This window comes from Quercus robur, chromosome 9, assembly GCF_932294415.1.
Source record: "Quercus robur chromosome 9, dhQueRobu3.1, whole genome shotgun sequence".
NCBI lineage: Eukaryota > Viridiplantae > Streptophyta > Magnoliopsida > Fagales > Fagaceae > Quercus > Quercus robur.
The window spans coordinates 14,813,605-14,824,915 of record NC_065542.1 but is presented as its reverse complement, the minus strand read 5'-3'; the positions used below and the strand labels follow the sequence as shown (position 1 = coordinate 14,824,915).

Here is an 11,311-nt window from a genome sequence, read left to right as displayed (position 1 = left end):
GGGATATGATGAAAAGTTCAGTTTATTTGAGTTTTTAGCATCTTTTTGGTACTATTTATAGGTCCCATTCTATTATTCAGCTAGCTTTTAACTTCTTCTTTTTCTTTTTCTTTTTTTCTACATTTTTAGCAAAAAAATTTTAGTTTCAGCTAAATAGGCTGTTCTCAAACAGACCTGGGTAACCATAAAAGCAAGTAAATTGATGAATCTGCCCCCATATTGATGAGTTCTCCCTTCCCAACCATGCCAAGGAATTTGTTGAATTTGGGGGATATTGATGATGATACCTACCCTAGGGGGCTACCTGAAGGCTGTTGATAAATTTGGAATACCATGCTGTTGGATTGGATCTAATCTAGAATTTAGTATCTCAAGCTTGTCAGAGTACCATATGATGCATCGCTTGCAGACATGGACCAAAAGACAATAAGGCAGGATGAACCATGTAAAAATTGAGATTACAAAATGCAGGACACAAATTACTGGCACGGCAACATGGAGAGTAAATATATTGATGCAAAAAAGACTTTACAAACATCATTCAGTCCATCTTTATCTATTCAAACTTGTTCCTATCAACAAAATTTCTATGTGAAACTATACAGCGCAAATGGTATCCTCTCACATAATGGTGGAACTTACTTGTAGGTGCCATAAATGGGAGTCAAATAATGGTGGAACTTACTTGTAGGTGCCATAAATGGGAGTCACATAATGGTAAAACTTGCTTGTAGGTGCCATAAATGGGAGTCCACACTTATACGAGAGAAAACATGTAATACACCATTTGTACAGAATAATTTCTCAAATTCTATAGCTGCTATGGGAAGGACACCATTTCCTGGCTAAACAAGGTGCTTCTTTACTGTAGGTAGCTTCTTGCCATCAAAACTGAGTTGTTCACAACAGATTACCGCTTCTTGTACCTACTGCGATGGGACTCCTTTGTCACCCCGTAATAAACAGGTTTACTACCCAAATATGTGATGAAGTTCTTACCAAAATCTGAATTGCCCAAGATATAGCTTCCCTTGAGATGGCCGCTATTGGTTTTCTCTGAGCTGAAAGGAATGGTTGGAGGCTTATTTTCTGCTGAGTTCATGAAATGCTGAGCTTGAAGTGGCTTTGGTCGCTTTCCCTTTTGATTTCCCTTTCCAGGCATGTTTCCACAGGAAAAAACCTGGCCATGTGGTACAAACTTCCTTGGATATCCCATTTCCACAGTCATCTGTTTGTATAGATCCAAAAGAAGCCTCATACCTGGAAGTTGCATCATAAATTTATCACCAAACATGCCACTGGAAAATCTTTTTCTTTTTTGGGAAAATAAATACATTCTATAAAGGAAACCAAGGAGGCACGACTAAAGTAGACCACTAGAACATAGGAGATGTGATCAGCGCCTTTTAAACAACACATGCTAAGCTAAAATTATTTTATAAAACAAAAAGAAAAAGTAGGAAATTTTCCAAAAGTTAATGCTGAGCTCAGGAATTCTAAATTTTTGAATTTCAAGCTTATCACAAAACAATATTCACAATGTAAATCTAATGTTGGGTTCTCAGATGGTTAGGAACTCAGGACTCAATGAGCTCTAAATCCTTGACTAAAGTGAGAGCATGTCCAACCTAGGGAGCACGACCCAAAAGCTAATTGAGAAAGCATCAGGTGATTGAGGCCATAGCATGTTAGTCCAAAACAAATAAAAATTTTCCCAAGGTAAACTAATATTTCATATTCATGCAAATACTTAAGTACAATTTGTATATCAAGTGGGGTTTTAATTAGCTCAATTGGTAAAGTCTCTTGTTGAACGAGGGATTTGAGATCGAATCCCGCAAACACCAAAAAGAAACCCATTGATTTCTTGGTCTAATGGTAAGCAACAATTATCATGAAACAAATGTCATAATCTAAAATCCTATCGTATGTATAGAAGAAAAAAAAATGTATAATGAAGAACTCACGTTTTCGAACTTCATCGGCTGCCTTGCAGTTCCGAAAGTCTGGGGTGTGGAGAACCTACATATAGAACAAAAATATAATTAAACAATGTCCATCTCTTCACACTATTATAAGCTTAGAAAGATGCAGATTCTGAAATGTTGCATGAGGGGACAAGATATTGCATAGCTAAAATAACTCTTTCATTTTTGCCCCTAGCTTAAAAAGAATTGAACCTGAAAGATCGACACCCCAAGTCACCCAAAATCTGTCCATTTGAGACAAAGTCCAAGTGGGGATAACTTTTGGGACTATATCGTAACACCAGTTATTATAAATATATTAGATCATTTTGCATCAAAAAGCCACTAAGCACTGCCAGAGATGAGTATAAATATATGTTGAATGATGGGAGTCTAGTTTGTAATCAATATTTGAGGCTACTTTGGATGGGAATTTAATTGAGAGAGAGAGAGAGAGAGAAAATAATATATTTATATGATGCACAACATTGCCAATGAGCTATAATTCAACTGACACTTCCTTGTCTCATAATAATGAGATGGAGGGTAAGGTTGTGGACTTGAGACTCATTGGGTGCGTACAACTTATCCATATATGTATATGATGTATGAAAATGGGGAACATAATGTCATTTCTAAGACTAGGAAGTAAGTTCCTGACATTTCTCAAACCCTTGAGAAGGTTGGTATAATGTACCCACAAAAAGTATTAAAATTGAGAAAAACATAACCAAGGCATGCAAATGGGAAATGAACAAACAAAAACTCATCCAATCAGGCCAAAACTAATTCAATAATCAAAAGACTGTCAAGTCAGCATCTCAAAAATCAGAAGTGATAGATTTGTATAAATATCAAATTAGATCCCAATGGATATTTCACAACAATGAACTATATTAGAATGCTACTCCACAGCTCCATCTTAATTGGAAGAAGTCTCCATCCTTTGTTTTAAGATGGCCTACAAAAACTCTGCTTTTTACTCTTTAATAGGGAAATCCCCACTCCAGGTTGATATACAGCTCTTAACAATTCCAACTTTTACAACAAATTTTTATATGTTTGAAAATTGACATCTTATTGCCTCTATTTAAACAAAAGCTACCAGACATATTTTCCTAATTCCAATAAAGAAAGGTGAATTTAACCATAAGCATTATGGTCAGGACATTGATGCACATAGTGTATTTCTTTTGAGCTATGGCATGTCCAAATACTACTACACAATGTGTAATGGAAAGTTATGTGGGGGCTTGGACAACATATATCACAAAACATGGCAATAAAACATATACCAGTAGTAGAGTACAATAAACTGGAATTCACAGCTAACAGTGTGATTTTTCAAAATGACGTCAGAATTCTTAGCCTAAAACCACTTCAAGCAAAAACAATAATGTTTTTGAATCCAGTTGCTAGGCAAATGTAGTGAAGAAAAATCATCAATCCATAGACACTGTACAATTGGGCCCTTGTATACAAGTCAACACCAACCAAGCCTTAGACCCAAAATATAGGAGTCCGCTATGTATCTTGGACAGAAGAGCCAGGGTCAGCCAAATGTATTCTTTTCTGCCGCACCATTATAAATCAAGTCATCAATGTCTTGTCTTTTCCTAAGCTTTCAAGCAACCAAACATTAGATATGAAATGAAAGACAACGGAACACTCCAAGGAAACCTGCCTGCTATTCAGAAACATAATAAAGCCCAAATTGCCCAAACTCAAAAACAGAACAAACCCATCAAATAGTTATAACCCAATGCTGCATGCAACCCAATAAAACAGAGAATGAAAAGAGAGCCATTTTATGACCCATTGATGACAACCCATTTGCAACAAATGCCATTCATTCCTTTCCTTTACAAACAAATAGAGGATAGTGAAATTTTAAAACACACACACAAATAAAACCAGAACCCCAAGAAAAAGTAGGGTTGTAAACTAACAAGCTGAGCCAAATATTAAAGTTCAAGTTTATTTGTTTAATTTTTTTTGAAAACAAGCTCGAGCTCATCACCAGACAATATTTTATGTTTAAGCTTAACTCATTTTCTTGTCCAGCAAGCTTGAGCTTGTTCACGAGTTACTTGATTAACTTACTATTTTCCTATATATTGTGAAACCATGACTAAAATGCTTTACCTCTTCACAAATCTATAATTTTTTACTACAAAAAATAGATGGTTTATATCATTAATAAGCTACAAATATTAATTTAATTTCATATGAACATATTGACAAACTTATTAAATCCAATTTCAAGTTTATATAAATATATGTTTAGACAAGTATACATATAAATATAATTATATAATATTATATATAGCTAAATCAAACTCCTTCTTGAACAAACACGTTATTATGTTTTAACTTGGCCTTTTAATAAAGGCTTGAACTTGGCTTGTTTCAGAAAACAAGCCAAACATATACAAGCTTGTTCTTGAACTGAGCTTTTCAGCTCTGCAAAAAAGCAACAGAGACCCACCAAGAATAGGACCCACATTGTTCAAGAAAACAGAAAGACACGCATACAAATATTGATAAAGAAGATGTTTTTGACATGTAGCGTAATGTACCTCGATGAAATGGGGGCGAAGTTGTTGAGTAAGAGCGCGGATTTTGAAGTTGGAGGAGTTGGGGTTAGAGAAGGTGGTATCAATGAGCTTTCTTTTGTTGGTCTTGGGAAGAATGGGACGCATAGGACGAGTGGGTACCGAAGGTGGGCCTTGTGTTTGTGGTTTTGGTGCGCTTTGTGACATTGGTGTCAAATGGGTCTTTGGCATTGAGCCTTCAACAGGTTTTGGATTTGCTGCCATGGATTTCCTCTGATTCTCAATTCTCACTCAGCAAATTGCAATGGGTCGTAGTTCCTAAAAAATTATGATGATTTTGGAATATACACATTTTATAAGGGCGAATTTGACATTTCATAAAGTAAATAGTTTCAGAACAAATAATAGTATTATTTTTGTTATGAGGTCTTTTTTATTTTATTTTATTTTATTTTATTTTATTCTTTATGAGGAACAAATAATAGTATTATTATACATGAGAAATGACAAAGTTTGAATATTAAATTGCTTGTAACTCATTACAACAATTCTATTCAATATTTTTTTTATTGGATATGAATTATAACAAATTCACAATTTGGTTATTATTTTTTTTTATGAACAAAATGGGTGAGCGGGGGCAACCATTGTGGCGGACCTCTATGGGCATGACCATTGGAGCACTCACTTGCAAGAGAATGTTGGATTGAGTCATAGTTACTATTGTTTGGAGTGATAACAAACCTCACCTTAACCCCACGAGAAGGTTAGTACCCTTGGGCTATCTACAAAAGGGAATTCCCACATTCCACCCATTGGGAACATAAGACCTCTAGCAACGCTGCACTTTTGTGTTTTTTTTTTTTTTTTATATTCTTTATACTTGCAAAATTTTCACAAAATCAAAGATTAATAGTTATATTATCAATCAAATTTTTAAATTTCATGTTTTTGTAGTTTAAAATTATGCAAAAAAATAACTTTATGAATTGAATAGTAAATAATATCTAATTGACATAAAATTTGAGATGTGTGTTGATAACATAAAAAATGTGTAATCTAATAGTTAGACTTTCAAAATAACTAATTAAGTTAATTTTTAAGTATTTTCAACGAAAATGTTTAGGATTTAGTCTCACTTCCCTCAACTATTGAATTATCAAGATTATTAATCTCACTTTAATTTAGACTTTAAAAAAAAATTAGTCCTAAAATACATGCCAAACACTTTGAAGTTAGTTTTTATTCATCACAAAATATGGATTATACAATTACACTAACACCATTAGAGCATTCACATAGCTTGTGCAAAATTTTTTGTTAATTTTAGCTTAAGAACCTCTTTTTTTTTTTTTTTAAAAAAAATTATCTTATATACTGTACAGTCACCAAGCCCAAAAGTAGGGCATACTGGATGTGCTTCATAATGAGCCAATTCGCCATCACCACATGTCCAAGGCATAGCAAAATAATAAGAAAAGAAAGATAAAAAGATATGTATAAAGGAGAAAGCATGTAGTCATTAGTTGTGGTCCACATGTCCAAGATAGTGGGTAAAAGTAATAGCAAGATCAGTCATGGACCATTACAGCTGTAGCAACTAGCAACAAATCTCAGCTGCGTGCTATAGGTTTTGGGCATATTACAGTAGAGGGCTAGCTTGTTGAAGAAGCATTATTGTGTGTAGTACAAGCACAAACACACTTGTCAAATAAGCACCAAATGCATGTGGTCCATTTTGTTAAGACTCTATCTTGTCCTTCTCCAATGGGAAGATAACGCCTTACCCATAGGGAAAGTGACACATGCCCATTTCCACCATTATTAAAGGATATAGGACTCAATGAAGAAAAGACACACTTTAACATTACGATGGAAGCCTTCTTCCCACCTCTTCTTTATTTATGATCCCACTGTTTCTTTCTCTCTTTCTCAGTTGTAACACAATACCCCCATTGTAACCATTTTCAGAAAAAATAGTGGAATATTCGATTGGCTAGTGTTCGTGATTTTCTCCCTCTCCCAACATAGAGGGTTTTTACGTTAAAAAAACTTGTGTATATTTCTCTTGCAACTTTACTCTCATGTTTTTCATTTTCTTACAAGCAAAAAAACACTGTTTTTAACAAAGATGATGTTTAAATGTACTGTTAAGGTTTTAGAGATTTTTACAAAATAAACTCAGAAATTTAACTTGTACGTACATATACTCACTTTTCAAAATAGTCTACATCAGATTATTTATTTTCTACTATTTCATTAAAATATCAATTTTCTTGATTTTTTTTTAGTTGTTTTTCTTTCTTTACACATAACAACCTTCATTTACTATCTTCTTTCATCCTTAAGATACATAAAAAAAAATAACTAGTGTAAATTTACATGTTTACTATAGTACATAATCATGTTTTTTTACAAAACTTTGCATAAATTGATACGAGTGAATTTTGATATTTGTTAAACAAATACTAATGCGCGTATTGATAAGAATTTACTATTCCTATCCTAAACAAGAAATGAACAGAGGATTTAGAGAATGAATGGAACAATGAAGAATTAGAGAGAAAAAGGAAGAGAGAGATTGGGGAGAGTAGAGAATTGGGTATTGCATCAGATTCTTCATTGATACCTTCCCTAAAACCATTCCTCCCCTTTATACCCGAGCCTTAACAGAGCTATAGTACAATGGTATCACCCTATAACTACTTCTAACTAACTAACTAACTAACTAACCACCCCACCATTTAACAGATGTCACTAAGAGAATGGTCCCTAATACTTTCTCAATTAACTAACCACTCGCTGCCACTGTTACATTTTAGCTTAATTAGAACAGATTATACTCTCAGCAGCACATGGCAGCAACAACACTTGATCACAACCAAAGCGGCAACAACACTTAATTAGTATGCGTTTGGGATTGCTTAAAAAGTCAGTATTTTTACTATTCAGTTTATTTTTGCTACTATTCACGAATCATATTGTACATTTTGATGCTGTTCATGGACCTTACTGTATTATTTCAGTTATTTTTTAATTTTATTTACAGTACTTTTGCTTATCCTCTAAAATACAACCCTCACTAAATCTTACTAGCCTGAGCTAACCTAAGTGTGCATTTGGGTTAGGATTAAAAATTAAAATTATTTTATTATTCAGTTTATTTTTGCTACTATTCATGGCCCCACTGTACTATTTCAACTAACTTTTTCCTTTATTTACAGTACTTTCAACAATAATTTTTTAATTTCAGCAAAATAAGCGACACCTAAACACACTTTAATTATTAGTCTATAATTTTTTAAAAGTAATGTGGGATAATTGAAACAAGCCTTTGATTTATTTATTTATTTTTTTTAAAGCAAACCTTTGATTTCTTAATTCATATTGACAAGTGACATATCCTAATTAATACCAGTATAATTTTGAATTTTCTAATAATATTCCATACTGAAGAACATGTGACACACACATATATGTATATCCTAGTATTGATTTTTCTAATGATAACAGTGGGGTAAAATATTGCGGCGATGGCTCAATTACAATTAGCATGATAAAAATGTTGGACTCGCTAATAAATTATGCCAAGAACACATGCAAAGATGTTGTAATATATAAATTATAATAATACCCAACTTTCAAGAAGGAGATTATTATGAGACTCAATCTTTGCTTTTCCACACGTTTTACCGAAACACGTACAGACATTTTTCTTGTATTAAACGACATTAATTATTCATGTGCACATGTCAATGTCAGTATGTTACTTAGCACAAAATAATTAACTGTGCTTTACAATACGTAGGTCTTGCATTAAACGACATTATTCACATGCTAATGTTTTTTCAAATGCTTTCTAATAATCATAATTGTTTTTCAAATGCTTTACAATACGTGTAGGGAATTGGCTTGGTAGAGTTTCTATAAGAAAATTGAATGTAATCTATATCTATAATATTTAATAATGAAAACCTTTATGTCGGTTTTGGTGACTTCTATTGTTGTAACATAATGTTGTCAAAAAGAAGTTTTTTCACAAATTTTTAACTGAAAATTTCGACTATAGTTTTTTTTTTTTTGAAAACATAATATAAAATTAAAACTACATAGCAAAGTCAACTTCATTCTTAGAAAAATGAAGGGAAACATCAAAAACTTTTTAAAGAAATTATATTAAAAATTCAAATCATAATAGACAACAGTAGTTTAGAATTGCATTCAATATTGTTCGAAATAAAATATTTTGATTTGTTTTGGTATTAATTTCAGTCAATATTTTCATAAAACTATAGATCCATAATTACAAATGGCCCCATTAATATAATTGGAGTTACATTATGATTGATTATAAGGACCAAGTGGAAATATTACAGGGACCACTGCACACCCTTAGTGCGATGGTCACTCTACAAGTATAAGTGCTTGTAGGGTGTTGGGGACAAGGGCCGAGGTTCAAGTCTCTAGGATGGAGCTTCATAGACAAATACACTTAAATTACTGGGCTCATATATAAGCAGGCCTAGGCATGCGATGGCTCATTTGGAGTCTTTCCTATTCTATGTACCATGCACATAAGAAGATGAAGATATATCTCATTTTAATAACATTCTGTTTGTTTGGAGTGGGAAATCTTGTGTAAAGACAGTTTTTCTTATTTTTTACTGTTCGGTATTTTAAAAAAAAAAATGAGCCAAAGGAAAACTATATTTAGTCAACATAAAAAGTATGACTTATTTTTAAAGATTTTTTTCCATTAATTTTTTTTTTTTGAAAAACAACTCTATCTCATAGTAAGCTAAATAAGAGAAATTAGAAGATTATTTTTCAACTCATTTAAGAAAACATAAGAAAATCAAATAGCTTTATAGAAAATGTTTTTTGAAAAATGATTCATTTTCTAGAAAATATCATCGTTGAAACAAACAAAGCATAAGATACATATGTATTCTCTCTCTTATAGTACATGAGTTCCGCATAATTATGAGGTCTATGAACTATAAAAACAATACTGTATATATTTGATACATGAGAGTAGCATTACTTAGTCTTTTCTTGTGCTGTTGACAAACATCATGTTTGGTGTGTTTAATGCAATAAAATGGTTATATGTTGTATGCAAGTAGAAGTAATATCATAATTACAAGATTCTAAATTTTCTCTTATTTATATGTTAGCTCTTATTGTATTTTCCAGCAATGAAACCAAGTTTTAGGCAATTTAGAATGTTCTATTTAATTATGTTTTATACATATGAAATGATGGTATGAACTATGAAAACAACATGGCTAGCTCTTATTCGGTTCTTACAGTGTTTTTGGAAGTTTGGAGGGAGAAGAGAATAGATGGTATACATGAGCGGAAGATGGGCGACCTTATTTGGATGTTTTAAAAATTAAGTAGGGAGAGGAGAATAGATACTCCTTCCCTTTATTTAGATGTTTTACAAATTAAAAATGGGAATAAAATGAAATGATAAGACATCATTTAAATTACAATTATACCCCTATTTTTTTTTCCATTTAATGCGCAATAGATATAAATTGTCAATATAATGGTAAAATAGAAAATTTATTTATTTATAAATATAATTGGAACTACAAATTTCCTCAATTTGGGGGAATTAAAAATGATAAACCTCCAAATCCCCTCTAATGCCTGCTCTATTCCTTTTAAAACACATCAAAACAAGGTTAATTAACACCACTCTTCCCCTAAGGGACGGACTTAGGATTTCAAGCTAAGAGGGCTGGAGATAAGCGAAAAAAAAAAAAAAATTTCAAATATACATCCATATAGTATTAAGAAACTTTCAACCAAGACAAATACACAAAAGTCATTGTTTTTTAATATATTAAGATGCAATTATCTACCACAAAAAAACAAAGATGCAAAACACTATTGTTTCTTAATACACAAAATACTATTGTTTCTTTACATTTTTTTTTTTTTTTTAAAGATTTACATGGGTTGGGTTAATGATCCATGATTTTGGAGGGGGGCCCAAGCTACAAAGTAAGGGAGCCCAAGTCTAAATTTTTTATTTTTTACTAAAAATTAAATTACTAAAAAAAAAGTTTTGGCCTAGGGGGCCTAGGCCCCCACCTAGGTCCGTCCCTACTTCCCCTCCTCTCAACTTCTTTCTCCTCCCCCTCTATTCAAACAAATTGTTAGGCAATTGGCTAAGATCATAAAAGAGGAAAAAGTATCTTATGAAATGATCTCATAAGACCTCTTTTGAATAACATGTGGATCCTACACACACATACACGTGCGTGCGAGAAGTCTATATACATTTTCACTATTTTTCTCATCAACTTAAATAAAACTATTTGCCTCATTTACCCCCTCCCCCCCCCCCCCCAAAAAAAAAAAAAAAAAACTCTCTCTCTCTCTCTCTCTCTCATTTACTAAAAAAACAAAAGTCATGAACAACCCACTATTTTTTCTATTATCTCTAAACTTATTTTCACAATTTACATTTATGATAAATAAGTTTATTTATTTATATATATAATTAATGAGAATTTTTTTGAAAATCCATTTTTGATTGTGAATGTCAAGGTTATGAGATGAATGAAATGAAGTTGCAAAGAAAATAGCTTCTTTTGTTCTACATTTTAAAATTTATTGTTTACATATAATAAAATATCTCGCTTAAATATATTATCTCAAACATCAAATTATATCGAGTCAATCCTTGAAAACAAGTTTAATTTTGGGGATCACAAGTTGACAAGATAATTATGGTCTTGTAAGCTAACTCGATTAGGATTGCGATTGAACCAT

General features: G+C 32.2%; 1 protein-coding gene across 1 annotated transcript; it reads right to left on the bottom strand.

Moving 5' to 3' along the window:
- Positions 1 to 483: 483 nt before the first annotated feature.
- LOC126699908 (uncharacterized) lies at positions 484 to 4,843 on the bottom strand. The gene is made up of 3 exons (XM_050397877.1): positions 4,547 to 4,843; positions 1,968 to 2,022; positions 484 to 1,260 (listed from the first exon to the last, which is right to left on the bottom strand). The coding sequence occupies exons 1-3, from the start codon at positions 4,784 to 4,786 to the stop codon at positions 911 to 913; spliced, it is 645 nt and encodes a 214-aa protein (XP_050253834.1). The 5' UTR covers positions 4,787 to 4,843; the 3' UTR covers positions 484 to 910.
- Positions 4,844 to 11,311: the final 6,468 nt, after the last annotated feature.

Bases quoted from the DNA above. Each gene is read 5' to 3' on its own strand.
- LOC126699908 (XM_050397877.1), bottom strand. From the start codon at position 4,786: ATGGCAGCAAATCCAAAACCTGTTGAAGGCTCAATGCCAAAGACCCAT. The intron at 2,023-4,546 runs GTACATTACGCT...TTCTATATGTAG, and splicing joins TTCGCCCCCATTTCATCGAG to GTTCTCCACACCCCAGACTT. The intron at 1,261-1,967 runs GTGAGTTCTTCA...TGCAACTTCCAG, and splicing joins AGCCGATGAAGTTCGAAAAC to GTATGAGGCTTCTTTTGGAT.